The 17,028-nt window shown below is 57.3% G+C and overlaps 1 protein-coding gene across 1 annotated transcript in view; it reads right to left on the minus strand.

Moving 5' to 3' along the window:
- Positions 1-383: 383 nt before the first annotated feature.
- Positions 384-17,028, minus strand: part of LOC140719315 (uncharacterized) — a 41,730-nt gene continuing 25,085 nt past the window's right edge. Inside the window, exons 8-13 of the mRNA XM_073033863.1 lie at positions 12,058-12,203; positions 10,978-11,149; positions 10,234-10,346; positions 9,731-9,815; positions 978-1,145; positions 384-860 (exon numbers count right to left, since the gene is read on the minus strand). Of these exons, the coding sequence (XP_072889964.1) occupies positions 1,089-1,145; positions 9,731-9,815; positions 10,234-10,346; positions 10,978-11,149; positions 12,058-12,203 (573 nt within the window). The 3' untranslated portion in view covers positions 384-860; positions 978-1,088. The remainder of the gene's footprint in view (positions 861-977; positions 1,146-9,730; positions 9,816-10,233; positions 10,347-10,977; positions 11,150-12,057; positions 12,204-17,028) is intronic.

Here is a 17,028-nt window from a genome sequence, read left to right on the forward strand (position 1 = left end):
TGGCAAAGGTGGAGGCTGTTCACTGAATAAAAACTGGAAAGCAACAGGCTTGGTACTTTCTTCATGTGTGTGTGTGTGAGAGAGAAAGGGAACTTGAAAGAGAGAGAGAGAACACATACGAGAGGCGGAGAGAGAAAAGTGCATGATGGAGGGGGACAATGGGGGGGAAGAGAGAGAGAGATGGGAGAGGGAGAGGAGGAGGGGGAGAGGACAGAGAGAGAGAGAGAGAGTCTGTGTGTGTGTGTGTGTGTGTGTGTGTGTGTGTGTGTGTGTGTGTGTGTGTGTGTGTGTGTGAGTGAGTGTGTGTGTGTGTGTGTGTGTGTTCCATTGGCCCCGTGTTTGGGACTCTGTGTGTGTGTCCCACTCTTTCACCAGAATACGGGTTGTGTCACAGTTCCAAATTTTATTCAGGTCAGTACAAAGTGTAGAAAATCCAGGGGCAGGGCAGATCAGCAGGACAGGCGGGGTGTGTCAGGAGGGGGGAGGTTGCAAACTTGTTACTCTTGGTGAGTTTCCACTGGAGATGGGGGGTGGTGATGTGCAGGATGTAGTCAGAGAGGGCAACCTCCACTAACATCCACCTGGCCACACATCGACCATAATACTGCACATGGAAGCAGACGCAAGGCACTTGTGAGGTAGGAGAGAGAGGGAAGGGAGGAAGAGAGAGAGGGGAGGAAAAGAGGGGGAGAGAGGGAGGGGGAGAAGAAAGAGAGGGAGGAAGAAGAGAGAGGGGAAGAGAGAGGGGAGAAAGAGAGGGGGGAAGAGAGGGGGAAAGAGAGAGGGGAAGGAGAGGGGGAAAGAGGAGAGCAGGTGGGGAGGAAGAGTGGGTGGAGGGGGAGGGAGAAGGGGAGAAGAGAGAGGGGGAAAGAGAGAGGGAAAGAGAGAGGGGAAGGGAGAGGGGGAAGGAGAGGGGAAAGAGAGAGCAGGTGGGGAGGAAGAGTGGGTGAGGGGGAGGGGAGAAGGGGAGAAGAGAGGAGAGGGAGGGGAATGTTTTAATTCACAGTTTCTGTCAGTTGGGGAGAGATGGACACTGTTAGTGTCTGTGTCTGCCTGGGTTCCAGTTGGGATCAGCTGACAGTGAACAATCACAACGCCTCGTGTTCTCCCACGCTCTGCCGTAAGTAGTCCTCATACAGCTGCTTCTGTGGGAACACAGACAGAGGGGGTGAGGATGGGAAGGGCTGATGACAGGCCTGCATAGGACAATTCCACCAATAGCAAGCTCCTGGTCTCAAACCCCCTCCACCCGGTCCCCCACAGACGAATGGTGGCAAATCCCCAGAGAAGATGTGGTTTGGTAAGCTTGTGATTGCTGGTGGTGGTGTGGGCAGTGGAGAAGTTTGCTAAAGGATACAGCAGGATATACATCGGTTGCTGATATGGGCAGAGAAATGGCTGACGGAGTTTAATACAGGCAAGAGTGAGGTGGTGCACTTTACGAGGTCAAATGTAAAGGGACAGGGTCCAGTTAATGGCAGAACCCTTAACAGTGCTGACATACAGAGGGCTCCTGGGTTCCAAACACACAGCTCCCTGAAAGTGCTGCACAGGTTGCCTTCTGGAGAATTACGTTGATTTCTGGTCGCACTAGACCAGGAAGGGTGTGGGCTTTGGAGAGGGTGCAGAAGCTGCCTGGATTAGAGAGCGTGAGCTTATTAGAGGTTGGACAAACTTGGCTGGAAGCTGAGGGGATGTAAGGTTAGGATTATGAGAGGCATAGTTAGACTTGGCAGCCAGCACCTTTTCCCTGGGGTTGATTTTGTTCATTTATGGTCACCTCATGGTAGGAATGACGTGGAAGCTTTAGAGATGAGATGAGATTTAACAGGATGTTGCCTGGATAAGAGAGCATGTCTTAAGAGGAAAGGTTGAGCGAGCTCAGGCTGTTGTCTTTGAGTGAAAGAGAGGAGAGGTGACTTGATGGAGATGTACAAGATGATAAGAGGCAGGGATAGAATGGTCAGCTGGTGCTTTTTTCCAGAGCAAAAATGGCTAATACAAGAGGACATCCATTTAAGGTGATAGAGGGAGATGTTTTATTTTTTTTTAAAGACAGAGAGTGGTGGGTTTGTGGAATGTTCTGACAAGGTAGTGGTAGAGGCCGATACATTAGGGACATCTCAGAGATTATTGGACAGGCACATGGATGAATGAAAAGTGGCAGACTGTGTGGGAGGGAAGGGAGAGTTTTATTATGTTGAAGGTTAAAAGGTTGCACAACATTGTAGGTGAAGGGCCAGTATGTCTAATGCCAGAGGGCGTGCATTTAAGGAGAGAGGGGGAAAGTACAAAGGAGATATGTAGAGCATTTTCTTTTAATTTTTGATTTTCTTTCTTCAACCACAGAGTGGTGGGTGCCCGGAACGTTCTGCTCGGGGGTGGTGGGGGAACGTTCTGCTCGGGGTGGGGTGGGGGAACGTGGTGAGGGAACGTGGTGGGGGAACGTGGTGCTCGGGGTGGTGGGGGAACGTTCTGCTCGGGGTGGTGGGGGGACGTGGTTCTCCGGGTGGTGGGGGAACATGGTGCTCGGGGTGGTGGGGGATCGTTCTGCTCGGGGTGGTGGGGGAACGTGGTTCTCCGGGTGGTGAGGGAACGTGGTGCTCGGGGTGGTGGGGGGAACGTGGTTCTCCGGGTGGTGAGGAACGTGGTGCTCGGGGTGGTGAGGGTAACGTGGTGCTCCGGGTGGTGGGGGGAACGTGGTGCTCTGGGTGGTGAGGGAACGTGGTGCTCGGGGTGGTGGGGTAACGTGGTGCTCGGGGTGGTGGGGGTAACGTGGTGCTCCGGGTGGTGAGGTAACGTGGTGCTCCGGGTGGTGGGGGGAACGTGGTGCTCTGGGTGGTGAGGGAACGTGGTGCTCGGGGTGGTGAGGTAACGTGGTGCTCCGGGTGGTGGGGGAACGTGGGTGCTCCGGGTGGTGGGGGAACGTGGTTCTCCGGGGGTGGTGAGGAACGTGGTGCTCGGGGTGGTGAGGAACGTGGTGCTCGGGGGTGGTGGGGAACGTGGTGCTCGGGGTGGTGAGGGAACGTGGTGCTCGGGTGGTGGGGGAACGTGGTTCTCCGGGTGGTGAGGAACGTGGTGCTCGGGGTGGTGAGGTAACGTGGTGCTCCGGGTGGTGGGGGAACGTGGTGCTCTGGGTGGTGAGGGAACGTGGTGCTCGGGGTGGTGGGGGGTAACGTGGTGCTCGGGGTGGTGGGGGAACGTTCTGCTCGGGGTGGTGGGGGAACGTGGTGCTCGGGGTGGTGGGGGGAACGTGGTGCTCGGGGTGGTGGGGGAACGTGGTTCTCCGGGTGGTGCGGGAACGTGGTGCTCGGGGTGGTGGGGGAATGTGGTGCTTGGGGTGGTGGGGAACGTTCTGCTCGGGGTGGTGGGGAACGTGGAGCTCCGGGGTGGTGGGGAACGTGGAGCTCCGGGTGGTGGGGGAACGTGGTGCTCGGGGTGGTGGGGAACGTGGTGCTCGGGGTGGTGGGGGAACGTTCTGCTCGGGGTGGTGGGGGAACGTGGTGCTCGGGGTGGTGGTGGGGAACGTTCTGCTCGGGGTGGTGGGGGAACGTGGTGCTCGGGGTGGTGAGGGAACGTGGTGCTCGGGGTGGTGGGGAACGTGGTGCTCGGGGTGGTGGGGGAACGTTCTGCTCGGGGTGGTGGGGGAACGTGGTGCTCGGGGTGGTGGGGGAACGTTCTGCTCGGGGTGGTGGGGGAACGTTCTGCTCGGGGTGGTGAGGGAACGTGGTGCTCGGGGTGGTGGGGGACGTTCTGCTCGGGGTGGTGGGGGAACGTTCTGCTCGGGGTGGTGGGGGGAACGTGGTGCTCGGGGTGGTGAGGGAACGTGGTGCTCCGGGTGGTGGGGGAACGTGGTTCTCCGGGTGGTGGGGGAACGTGGTGCTCGGGGTGGTGAGGGAACGTGGTGCTCGGGGTGGTGGGGGAACATTCTGCTCGGGGTGGTGGGGGAACGTTCTGCTCAGGGTGGTGGGGGAACGTGGTGCTCGGGGTGGTGGGGGAACGTGGTTCTCCGGGGTGGTGGAGGAACGTGGTGCTCGGGGTGGTGAGGGAACGTGGTGCTCCGGGTGGTGGGGGAACGTGGTGCTCCGGGTGGTGGGGGAACGTGGTGCTCGGGGTGGTGGGGGAACGTTCTGCTCGGGGTGGTGGGGGGAACGTGGTGCTCGGGGTGGTGAGGGAATGTGGTGCTCGGGGTGGTGGGGGAACGTGGTGCTCGGGGTGGTGAGGGAACGTGGTGCTCTGGGTGGTGGGGTAACGTTCTGCTCGGGGTGGTGGGGGAATGTGGTGCTTGGGGTGGTGGGGGAACGTGGTGCTCGGGGTGGTGGGGGAACGTGGTGCTCGGGGTGGTGGGGGAACGTGGTTCTCCGGGTGGTGGGGGAACGTGGTGCTCGGGGGTGGTGGGGGAACGTTGTGCTCCGGGTGGTGGGGTAACGTTCTGCTCGGGGGTGGTGAGGGAACGTGGTGCTCGGGGTGGTGAGGGAACGTGGTGCTCGGGGGTGGTGGGAGAACGTGGTGCTCGGGGTGGTGGGAGAACGTGGTGCTCGGGGTGGTGAGGGAACGTGGTGCTCGGGGTGGTGGGGGAACGTGGTCCTCGGGGTGGTGGGGGGAACGTGGTGCTCGGGGTGGTGTGGGAACGTGGTGCTCGGGGTGGTGGGGGAACGTTGTGCTCCGGGTGGTGGGGGAACGTTCTGCTCGGGGTGGTGGGAGAACGTGGTGCTCGGGGTGGTGAGGGAACGTGGTGCTCGGGGTGGTGAGGGAACGTGTGCTCGGGGTGGTGGGGGAACGTGGTTCTCCGGGTGGTGGGGGGAACGTGGTGCTCGGGGTGGTGGGGGAACGTGGTGCTCCGGGTGGTGGGGAATGTGGTGCTCGGGGTGGGTGGGGGAACGTGGTGCTCGGGGTGATGGGGGAACGTGGTGCTCGGGGTGGTGGGGGAACGTTCTGCTCGGGGTGGTGGGGGAACGTTCTGCTCGGGGTGGTGGGGGAACGGGGTGGTGGGGGGAACGTGGTGCTCGGGGTGGTGGGGGAACGTGGGTGCTCCGGGTGGTGGGGAATGTGGTGCTCGGGGTGGTGGGGGAACGTGGTTCTCCGGGTGGTGGGGGAACGTGGTGCTCGGGGTGGTGGGGGAACGTGGTGCTCGGGTGGTGGGGAATGTGGTGCTCGGGGTGGTGGGGGGAACGTGGTGCTCGGGGGTGGTGGGGGGAACGTGGTGCTCGGGGTGGTGGGGGAACGTGGTGCTCGGGGTGGTGGGGGAACGTTCTGCTCGGGGTGGTGGGGGGAACGTTCTGCTCGGGGGTGGTGGGGGAACGGGGTGGTGGGGGGAACGTGGTGCTCGGGGTGGTGGGGGAACGTGGTGCTCCGGGTGGTGGGGAATGTGGTGCTCGGGGGTGGTGGGGGAACGTGGTTCTCCGGGGTGGTGGGGGAACGTGGTGCTCGGGGTGGTGGGGGAACGTGGTGCTCCGGGTGGTGGGGAATGTGGGTGCTCGGGGTGGTGGGGGAACGTGGTGCTCGGGGTGGTGGGGGAACGTGGTGCTCGGGGTGGTGGGGGAACGTGGTGCTCGGAGGGTGGTGGTGGGGGAACGTGGTTCTCCGGGTGGTGGGGGAACGTGGTGCTCGGGGTGGTGGGGGAACGTGGTGCTCCGGGTGGTGGGGAATGTGGTGCTCGGGGTGGTGGGGGAACGTGGTGCTCGGGGTGATGGGGGGAACGTGGTGCTCGGGGGTGGTGGGGGAACGTTCTGCTCGGGGTGGTGGGGGAACGTTCTGCTCGGGGTGGTGGGGGAACGGGGTGGTGGGGGAACGTGGTGCTCGGGGTGGTGGGGGAACGTGGTGCTCGGGTGGTGGGGAATGTGGTGCTCGGGGTGGTGGGGGAACGTGGTTCTCCGGGTGGTGGGGGAACGTGGTGCTCGGGGTGGTGGGGGAACGTGGTGCTCCGGGGTGGTGGGGAATGTGGTGCTCGGGGGTGGTGGCGGGGAACGTGGTGCTCGGGGTGGTGGGGGAACGTGGTGCTCGGGGTGGTGGGGGAACGTGGTGCTCGGGGTGGTGGGGGGGAACGTGGTGCTCGGGGTGGTGGGGGGAACGTTCTGCTCGGGGGTGGTGGGGGAACGTTCTGCTCGGGGTGGTGGGGGGAACGGGGGTGGTGGGGGAACGTGGTGCTCGGGGGTGGTGGGGGAACGTGGTGCTCCGGGTGGTGGGGAATGTGGTGCTCGGGGTGGTGGGGGAACGTGGTTCTCCGGGTGGTGGGAACGTGGTGCTCGGGGTGGTGGGGGAACGTGGTGCTCCGGGTGGTGGGGAATGTGGTGCTCGGGGTGGTGGGGGAACGTGGTGCTCGGGGTGGTGGGGAACGTGGTGCTCGGGGTGGTGGGGGGAACGTTCTGCTCGGGGTGGTGGGGGAACGTGGTGCTCGGGGTGGTGGGGGAACGTGGTTCTCCGGGTGGTGGGGGAACGTGGTGCTCGGGGTGGTGGGGGGAACGTTGTGCTCCGGGTGGTGGGGTAACGTTCTGCTCGGGGTGGTGAGGGAACGTGGTGCTCGGGGTGGTGAGGGAACGTGGTGCTCGGGGTGGTGGGAGAACGTGGTGCTCGGGGTGGTGGGAGAACGTGGTGCTCGGGGTGGTGAGGGAACGTGGTGCTCGGGGTGGTGGGGGAACGTGGTCCTCGGGGTGGTGGGGGAACGTGGTGCTCGGGGTGGTGTGGGAACGTGGTGCTCGGGGTGGTGGGGGGGAACGTTGTGCTCCGGGTGGTGGGGGAACGTTCTGCTCGGGGTGGTGGGAGAACGTGGTGCTCGGGGTGGTGAGGGAACGTGGTGCTCGGGGTGGTGAGGGAACGTGGTGCTCGGGGTGGTGGGGGAACGTGGTTCTCCGGGTGGTGGGGGAACGTGGTGCTCGGGGTGGTGGGGGAACGTGGTGCTCCGGGTGGTGGGGAATGTGGTGCTCGGGGTGGTGGGGGAACGTGGTGCTCGGGGTGATGGGGGAACGTGGTGCTCGGGGTGGTGGGGGAACGTTCTGCTCGGGGTGGTGGGGGAACGTTCTGCTCGGGGTGGTGGGGGAACGGGGTGGTGGGGGAACGTGGTGCTCGGGGTGGTGGGGGAACGTGGTGCTCCGGGTGGTGGGGAATGTGGTGCTCGGGGTGGTGGGGGAACGTGGTTCTCCGGGTGGTGGGGGGAACGTGGTGCTCGGGGTGGTGGGGGAACGTGGTGCTCCGGGTGGTGGGGAATGTGGTGCTCGGGGTGGTGGGGGGAACGTGGTGCTCGGGGTGGTGGGGGAACGTGGTGCTCGGGGTGGTGGGGGAACGTGGTGCTCGGGGTGGTGGGGGAACGTTCTGCTCGGGGTGGTGGGGGGAACGGGGTGGTGGGGGAACGTGGTGCTCGGGGGTGGTGGGGGGAACGTGGTGCTCCGGGTGGTGGGGAATGTGGTGCTCGGGGTGGTGGGGGAACGTGGTTCTCCGGGTGGTGGGGGGAACGTGGTGCTCGGGGTGGTGGGGGAACGTGGTGCTCCGGGTGGTGGGGAATGTGGTGCTCGGGGTGGTGGGGGAACGTGGTGCTCGGGGTGGTGGGGGGAACGTGGTGCTCGGGGGTGGTGGGGGAACGTGGTGCTCGGGGTGGTGGGGGAACGTGGTTCTCCGGGTGGTGGGGGAACGTGGTGCTCGGGGTGGTGGGGGAACGTGGTGCTCCGGGTGGTGGGGAATGTGGTGCTCGGGGTGGTGGGGGAACGTGGTGCTCGGGGTGATGGGGGAACGTGGTGCTCGGGGTGGTGGGGGGAACGTTCTGCTCGGGGTGGTGGGGGAACGTTCTGCTCGGGGTGGTGGGGGAACGGGGTGGTGGGGGGAACGTGGTGCTCGGGGTGGTGGGGGAACGTGGTGCTCCGGGTGGTGGGGAATGTGGTGCTCGGGGTGGTGGGGGAACGTGGTTCTCCGGGTGGTGGGGGGAACGTGGTGCTCGGGGTGGTGGGGGAACGTGGTGCTCCGGGTGGTGGGGAATGTGGTGCTCGGGGTGGTGGGGGAACGTGGTGCTCGGGGTGGTGGGGGAACGTGGTGCTCGGGGTGGTGGGGGAACGTGGTGCTCGGGGGTGGTGGGGGAACGTTCTGCTCGGGGTGGTGGGGGAACGTTCTGCTCGGGGTGGTGGGGGAACGGGGTGGTGGGGGGAACGTGGTGCTCGGGGTGGTGGGGGAACGTGGTGCTCCGGGTGGTGGGGGAATGTGGTGCTCGGGGTGGTGGGGGGAACGTGGTTCTCCGGGTGGTGGGGGGAACGTGGTGCTCGGGGTGGTGGGGGGAACGTGGTGCTCCGGGTGGTGGGGAATGTGGTGCTCGGGGTGGTGGGGGAACGTGGTGCTCGGGGTGGTGGGGGAACGTGGTGCTCGGGGTGGTGGGGGAACGTTCTGCTCGGGGTGGTGGGGGAACGTTCTGCTCGGGGTGGTGGGGGAACGTGGTGCTCCGGGTGGTGGGGGAACGGGGTGGTGGGGGGAACGTGGTGCTCGGGGTGGTGGGGGAACGTTCTGCTCGGGGTGGTGGGGGAACGTTCTGCTCGGGGTGGTGGGGGGAACGTGGTGCTCGGGGTGGTGGGGGAACGTGGTTCTCCGGGTGGTGGGGGAACGTGGTGCTCGGGGTGGTGGGGGAACGTGGTGCTCCGGGTGGTGGGGAATGTGGTGCTCGGGGTGGTGGTGGAACGTGGTGCTCGGGGTGGTGGGGGAACGTTCTGCTCGGGGTGGTGGGGGAACGTGGTTCTCCGGTTGGTGAGGGAACGTTGTGCTCCGGGTGGTGGGGGAACGTTGTGCTCGGGGTGGTGGGGGGAACGTGGTGCTCGGGGTGTTGGGGGAACGTGGTGCTCGAGGTGGTGGGGGAACGTGGTGCTCGGGGTGGTGGGGGAAAGTGGTGCTCCGGGTGGTGGGGGGAACGTGGTTCTCCGGGTGGTGGGGAACGTTCTGCTCGGGGTGGTGGGGGAATGTGGTCCTCGGGGTGTTGGGGGAACGTGGTGCTCCGGGTGGTGAGGTAACGTGGTTCTCTGGGTGGTGGGGGGAACGTGGTCCTCGGGGGTGTTGTGGGAACGTGGTGCTCCAGGTGGTGGGGGAACGTGGTGCTCGGGGTGGTGGGGCGGGGTGTTGGGGGAACGTGGGTGCTCGGGGTGGTGAGGGAACGTGGTGCTCCGGGTAGTGAGGGAACGTGGTGCTCCCAGTGGTGAGGGAACGTGGTCCTCGGGGTGTTGGGGGAATGTGGTTCTCCGGGTGGTGGGGGAACGTGGTGCTCGGGGTGGTGGGGGTAACGTGGTGCTCGGTGTGGTGGGGGGAACGTTCTGCTCGGGGTGGTGGGGAACGTGGTGCTCGGGGTGGTGGGGGAACGTTCTGCTCGGGGTGGTGGGGGAACGTGGTGCTCGGGGTGGTGAGGGAACGTGGTGCTCCGGGTGGTGGGGGAGGCAGACATGATAGAGGTATTTAAGAGGTTGTCAGACAGACAAGTGAATAGGGAGATGGACATAAGGGGTTAGTTAGGTGTTTAATTGATTGAGAACGATATTGTGGGTCGCAGGGTCTGTTCCTATGCTGAGTTCTATGACATTGAGGATTGGCAGATAGAATTTAACAGTTTTGAATGATACAGCTTTCTTTGCCCACAACGTTGTGCAGAATTAATGACCCCTAACTCCAGAGGAGAATGTGCACCCAGGGGTTGAGGATTTAAGAACCAGAGGGCAAGGTTCAAGGTGAGATGAGAGCGATTAAGCAGGGACCCAAGAGCAATCCCACTCACCTTTCTCTCCTTCACCATGTCCTGTATGAACTCCCGCTGCTCCAGCAGCTGCCTCTTATGCCTCTTACTCAGGGTGCTGGTCGTCCTGCAGGGGCAGGAGGGGAGGGAAAGGGTAGTGAAAGAGGGGGAGAGGAAGGAGCAACGGAGTGTGGGAAGGAGAGGCGGGGAGTGGGAAGTCAAAAGTTCTTTGTCACTTCTTCACTTTTGTCTCTCTATCACTCCCAGCTTCTACTTTCCCTTCACCCTCCTCAATCCTTCCCTTGACCACTACTATTTCCCTTTTCCTCACCCCTCCGCTCCCCCTTCCTCGTCACACCTACTTCCTTCAATCACCTCCCTCCTTTGCCCTCCCTCCTCATCCACCATCTGTCCCCTTTTATCCCCCCATTCTCCCTCTCCCTCCAACCCAAACCTCCCTCCTCTCCCCCCCACTCTACCCCATCCTCATATCTTCTACCCCTCCATCTCTCACCCTCCGCCCTCCACCCCCACCCTGGACCCACCGGAAGGAGCTGTGGGCCGACAGCAGTAGTCCCAGGGAGAGGAGGGCGAGCACCAGGAGGACGTAGATCACCTTGTCCCTGGGAATCAGGGCCCAGAAAGTTGAGACAGGACTCTGAGGCGGGGAGGGATGTAGTGGCGGGTACAGAGAACCAGAAAGAGAGAGTGGGTCAATGTTGGCAGCCCAGAGGCCAGTGAAGTCCAATTCCATCCCTGTCCAAATACCATCCCCGTCTGTCCAACCGCCTCTCAGTTTACGGCCCCTTGTCCTGCCCAATTCTCTCCCAGCCCATTCCTGTCCAATTCCTTCCTGCTCTAGGACTTCTGGTTCAATCTTCACACCCATCCTGCCCAATCCTCTCCTGGCTACCCCCTCCCAGCTCATTCCATCTTGTTTCATTCTCTTGACGGTTCACAACAGCCCAGTTGAATTGTCTCCTAGTCCACCTCACCTCATTCAATCCCATCCCATCCCAACCCTGTCTCGTGCAATCTTTTCCCAGCCCATCCTTGCTCTGTCCAATCCCCTGATTGCTCATCAATTCCACTCCAAGCCCCTTCCCACCAACCTGTATCCCATCCAATCCTCAACTCCTCCCAGCCCATGTCCCATCCAATTGTATCACAGACCCCCCCCCCTCCCCCGAATGTTGCATCCAATCCCTTCCCATCCCATCCTAGTCCAATCCAATCCCATTCAGGCACACTGCTGGCTTGACCAATTCCATGGCAGCCTCTAGACTCACCAGGTAAACCAGTAGCGTCTGGGTCCCTTGTTTGCCCAGCAGGATACTGGCCACCTCTGTGGACATACTTCCCAGCACCACACTGACCAACAGGAAGGTGGGCACCAGCAGACCTAGAAATCCCAGCAGGCAGCCCTTGGATTGGGCCCTCCGGTTCCGGACACTGGCCAGGCTGGAGAGGAGAGGGAGAAATTGTCAGGTTGATGGAAGAAGGGAATCAGAAACTGGGTGGGGAAGAGGGTAAACTGTAATGGAAACCAGCCAGGGAGATGGAAACCTGGTGGTACAGGGGAAACAGAAACCAGACAGGAAAGGGGAAATGGAAACTAGCCAGTAAAGGAGAAATGGGACCAGAAACCATCTGAGGAGAGAGGAGACAGAAGCTGGGCAACGGAGGACAATAGAAATGGAAACTGGCCGTGACACAGGAAATAAAAACCAGACAGGAAAGGGAAATGTAAACTGAAACCAACTAAAGAGATGAGAAAAGGCAGACAGAATATAGCCAGGAGAAGTGAAACAGAAACGGAAATGGAAGCCAGGCAGAGAGATGGGAGAGAGGACCTGATACCAGTTGGGACAGGAGAAATGGAAACCACACAGAGATTTGGAAGGGAGGTGGGGTGGAAACTGATCAAAAGCAGGCAGGCAGATGGCAGTGGGGAGGGGGGAAGAAATGAAAATCAGCTGGGAAGGAGGAAGTTGGAGAGAAGCCAGGAAGGGGCAAGACAGAAAGTGGCCAGGAAGCTGGGAAGGGGTATGTGGAAGCCAGTCTAGGAGGATGAAAAATGAAAACTGTCCGGGGAGACAGGAGGTGGGTCATGGAATTCAGCCAGGGAAATGGACACCAGCTGGAACCAGACAAAAGGCAGATGGGAGATGGAAGAGGGGAAACCAGACACTAGACAGGGAAATGGCAAAGAAGAAAGAGAAACTAGATGTGGAAATGGATTCTAGTCTGAGAGAAGGGAAACCAGAAACCAGACGGGGTAACAGCAGATGAGAAGAGAGATACTGGATGGGGAGACAGGATGGAAATAAGAAAGTCAGCTGGGCAAACGAGAGGGAGGAGCAACTCACCTGTCCTCCTGCAGCCTCTGGTCCACCGTGCTAGTGAGGAGAAGACAGTCGCGCTCCAGCTGGTTCAGGGTCTTCTGCACCGTCTGGCTGATGGCCTTTTCGATGGTGCGACAGACCTCCTCAATCTGATTCACACACCGACTGGGCTGAAGGTGGGACAGAGAGGGCTGTATGGCAGACACTCCTCACCCACACACCCACCCAACCACCCACAAATTCCACGCTGCCTCTTTTGAATGGAACCAACTTGGACAAGAACCTAAGCCACATGGACAGGTTGGCCTGAATGCTTGTTTCTGTCCTGTCAGACTTCACAATTCACACTCAACAGAAACAGAACCCAAGAGCAAGTGGTGGACGCCAGGAGGGGGAAGTTAGGAGACCATGTACCATTTCTCACTCGGGAAGGATGTGAGGCCAAGGCTTCATAAGGCATTTGTCAAACTACACTTGGAGTACTGTGAGCAGCTTGGGGTCTCTTACCTAAGGAAGGATACACTGGCAGACAATGTTTCAGGCCAAGACCTTTCATCAGGACCGAGAAGCCAGAATAAGGAGATGGGGAAGAGGGAGTAGTACAATCTAGCAGGTGAGAGGTGAGACCAGAAGGGGAAGGTGGTGGGTATGATGTGATAATCTGGGAGGTGATCGGTGGGAAAAGTAAATGGCTTAAGAAGAGGGAAACTGATAGGAGAGTAGAGAGGGCCATGTGAGGAGAGGAAGGAGGAGAAGCAACACAGAGGGAGGTAACAGACACTCAGAATGGGGAAATTTACAATTGCAGGAAGTTAGAGAAATCGATGTTCATGCCATCAGGTTGGAGGCTACCCAGACGGAATACAAGGTGCTATTCTTCCAACCTGAGTGTGGCCTCAAATGCTCCAATCTGAGTAGGCCTCATCACTCTTCTGATATGTCTATCCACGGCCTCCTCTACTGTCATGATGAGGCAACAGTCGGGTTGAAGGAACAACACCTTATATTCCAACCTGATGGCATGAACGTCGATTTCTCTAACCTCTCACCCCCCACTACCTTCACCATTCTTCATTCCCTTTTCCCTCTCTCACCTTACCTCCTTGCCTGTCTATTTCTGGTGCTCCTCCACTCTTTTCTTTTTTTCCAAGGATTTCTGTCATCTCCTATTAGACTCCCCCTTCTACAGCCCTGTATCTTTTACACCAATCAACTTCTCAGCTCATTACTTCACCCCTCCGCCTCCCAGTTTCACCTATCACCCTGTGTTTCTTCATCCCCTCCCCTTTTAACTCTACTCATTTTTTTTCTCCAGTCCTGCTGAAGGGTCTCATCCCTGCTACAGCACCCTTCCAATCAACTTTAGCCAGCTCCTCTCTCAATTTCCCTTACTCCAGTGTAATACTGATGTATCTGACTTTGGCTTCACACTGTCAAATTGCAGGGTGAATTCATATTATGATCACTGCCCCCAAGGGTTCCTTGACTTTAAGTTCCCTAATCAAATCCAGTTCATTAGACCATAAGACAAAGGAGCAGAAGTCGGCTATTCGGCCCATTTCATCATGAGCTGATCCAATCTCCCCTTTAGTCCCATTCCCCCGCCTTCTCACCATAACCTTTGATGCCCTAACTACTCAGATACCTATCAATCTCTGCCGTAAATACACCCAATGACTTGGCCTCCACTGCCGCCTGTGGCAACAAATTCCATAGATTCACCACCCTCTGGCTAAAAAAATATTTTCGCCTCTCTGTTCTGAATGGGCACCCTGCAATCCTCAAGTCATGTCCTCTCGTACTAGACTCTCCACCATGGGAAACAACTTTGCCACATCCACTCTGTCCATGCCTTTCAACATTCGAAATGTTTCTATGAGGTCCCTCCTCATTCTTCTAAACTCCAAGGAGTACAGTCCAAGAGCGGTCAAACATTCCTCATATGTTAACCCTCTCATTCCCAGAATCATTCCAGTGAATCTTCTCTGAGCCCTCTCCAACGTCAGCATATCCTTTCTTAAATAAGGAGCCCAAAACTGCACACAATATTCCAAGTGAGGTCTTACCAGTGCCTTATAGAGCCTCAACATCACATCCCTGCTCCTATACTCTATTCTTCTAGAAATGAATGCCAACATTGCATTCGCCTTCTTCACCACCGACTGAGCCTGGAGGTTAACCTTAAGGGTATCCTGCACGAGGACTCCCAAGTCCCGTTGCATCTCAGAACTTTGAATTCTCTCCCCATTTAAATAATAGTCTGCCCGTTTATTTCTTCTACCAAAGTGCATGACCGTTCACTTTCCAACATTGTAATTCATTTGCCACTTCTTTGCCCATTCCCCCAATCTATCCAAGTCTCTCTGCAGACTCTCTGTTTCCTCAGCACTACCGGCCCCTCCACCTATCTTTGTATCATCAGCAAACTTAGCCACAAAGCCATCTATTCCATAATCCAAATCGTTGATATACAACATAAAAAGAAGCATCCCCAACACGGACCCCTGTGGAACACCACTGGTAACCGGCAGCCAACCAGAATGGGATCCCTTTATTCCCACTCTCTGTTTCCTGCCAATCAACCTACGCTCTATCCACGTATGTAACTTTCCCGTAATTCCATGGGCTCTTATCTTGTTTAGCAGCCTCATGTGCGGCACCTTGTCAAAGGCCTTCTGAAAATCCAAATACACAACATCCACTGCATCTCCCTTGTCTAGCCTACTTGTAATTTCCTCAAAAAATTGCACTAGGTTTGTCAGGCAGGATTTTCCTTTAAGGAAACCATGCTGAGTTTGGCCTATCTTGTCATATACCTCCAGGTACTCCGTAACCTCATCCTCTACAATCGACTCCAACAACTTCCCAACCACCGATGTCAAGCTATCAGGTCTATAATTTCCTTTTTGCTTCCTTGCCCCCTTCTTAAAGAGCGGAGTGACACAACACCCAATCCGAAACAGCTGATCCCCTGGTGGGCTCAACTGAGAGCTGCTCTGAAAAGCCATCTCACAGCATTCTACAAAATCTCTCGCTTGGGATCCAGCACCAACCTGCTTTTCCCAATCTACCTGCATATAGAAATCCCCCATGACGACTGTAGCATTGCCCTGTTTACACGTCCTTTCTATCTCCCATTGCAATTTTTGTGTTATGCTACTGTTCGGAGGCCTGTACATAACTCTCATCAGGATCTTTTCATCCTTAGCCTAAACTCCACCCACAAGGATTCTACATCTTCTGATCCTATGTCACCTCCTTCTAAGGATTTGATTTTACATTTTACCATCAGAGCCACCCCACCCCCTCTGCCTGTTGTTTCAATACAAAGATTATCCTTGGATATTAATCTCCCAATTATAATCTTTCAGCCACAACTCAGTGATGTCCATAACATCATACCTGCCAATCTCTAACTGCTACCTGATTATCTACTTTATTCTGTTCTACTGTGTACATTTAAATACAACACCTTCAGTCTTGTATCCATCACCCTTTTTGATTTTGCCTTCCTTTTCCACTGCAACTCATCTCACTGACTCCAATTTTGCCCCATCATCTGCCTGTTTTTCCTGACAGTCTCACTACACTCTGCCTCTGCTTGTAATCTAGCAGCTCTATTCTCAGCCCCTGCCTGTCAGTCTCTCATAACTCAATACCCCATGAATCTTTCTCTAATCTCTCCAGCTTAATCACAGCCTTCCTATAGCTGGGCGAACATAATTGCACACAGTACTCCAAGGGCAGTCTCACCAACATCTCATAAGACCATAAGGTATAGGAGCAGAAGTAGGCCATTCGGCCCATCGAATCTGCTCCGCCATTCAATCATGGGCTGATCCAACTCTTCTAGTCATCCCCACTCCCCTGCTTTCACCCCACACCCTTTGATGTCTCATACAGTTTTCTGTCAAATACTGCCTTGTATAACGTTGGTATAACACACGCACAAAATGCTGGAGGAACTCAGTAAGTCTGTCAGCATCTATGGAGATCTTTACAATTTCTATTCGTAGTTTGTCTTCTTTTGCACATTGGTTATTTGTCTGTCATCTGTTCATGAATAGGTTTTTGCAAAATTCTACTGTATTTCTTTTTCCCTTTAAATGCTTGCAAGACAATGAATGCAAACTTTGATAATAAATTTACTTTCCAATGTTGGGAGTGTATTGGCCTGTGAGGAAGACTATCAAAGCTTGCAGTGGGATTTGGACCAGCTGGGAAATGGGCTGAAAATGGCAGATGGAGTTTAAGGCAGACAAAATTGGTGGTGTTGCACTTTTGGAGGACAAACCAGGGTAGGACTTACACAGCGGACGGTAAGGCACTAAGGAGTGCTGTAGAGCAGAAGGATCTGGTTAATTCCTTGAATGCTGTGTCACAGATTGATAGGGAGGTTTTGACTCATTGGCCTTCATAAATCATGGCACTGAAGTTGTTCAAGGGGCGTTGGCGTGACCAAATTTGAGTAGTGTGTGCAGTTCTGGGCACCCACCTATAGGAAAGATATGAATGAATTTGAAAGTGCGTAAAGAGAATTACACAGAATTAGCTTGGAATTGAGGATCTGACTTATAGGGAGAGTTTGAATAAAGATGATAAAAGATCAAGATCAGCTTTACTTGTCACATGTACAGTGAAATCTGTAGTGTGTGTCAACGACCGATACAGTCCAAGGGATGTGCTGGGGCAGCGTGCAAGTGTTGCCACACTTCTGATGCCAACATAGCATCCACAGTGTAGTAACCTTCACTGCATGCGCCCGGACTGCAGCAGGAGGAGGACACCCACACCATCACGGGAAGAACGTGCAAACTCCTTACAAACTGTGGCGGGAACTGAACCCCGATCGTGATTGCCGGCACTATAAAGAGTAACACTAACTGCTAAGCTACTGTGCTGCCTGAATTAAGTCCTGATAGATTAGTACTTTACTTCATGGTGTGCAGGAGAATGAGGAGAGTTCTTATCGAGGTGTACAAAACAATGAGAACA

Source organism: Hemitrygon akajei, chromosome 31, assembly GCF_048418815.1.
Source record: "Hemitrygon akajei chromosome 31, sHemAka1.3, whole genome shotgun sequence".
NCBI classification, from domain to species: Eukaryota; Metazoa; Chordata; class Chondrichthyes; order Myliobatiformes; family Dasyatidae; genus Hemitrygon; species Hemitrygon akajei.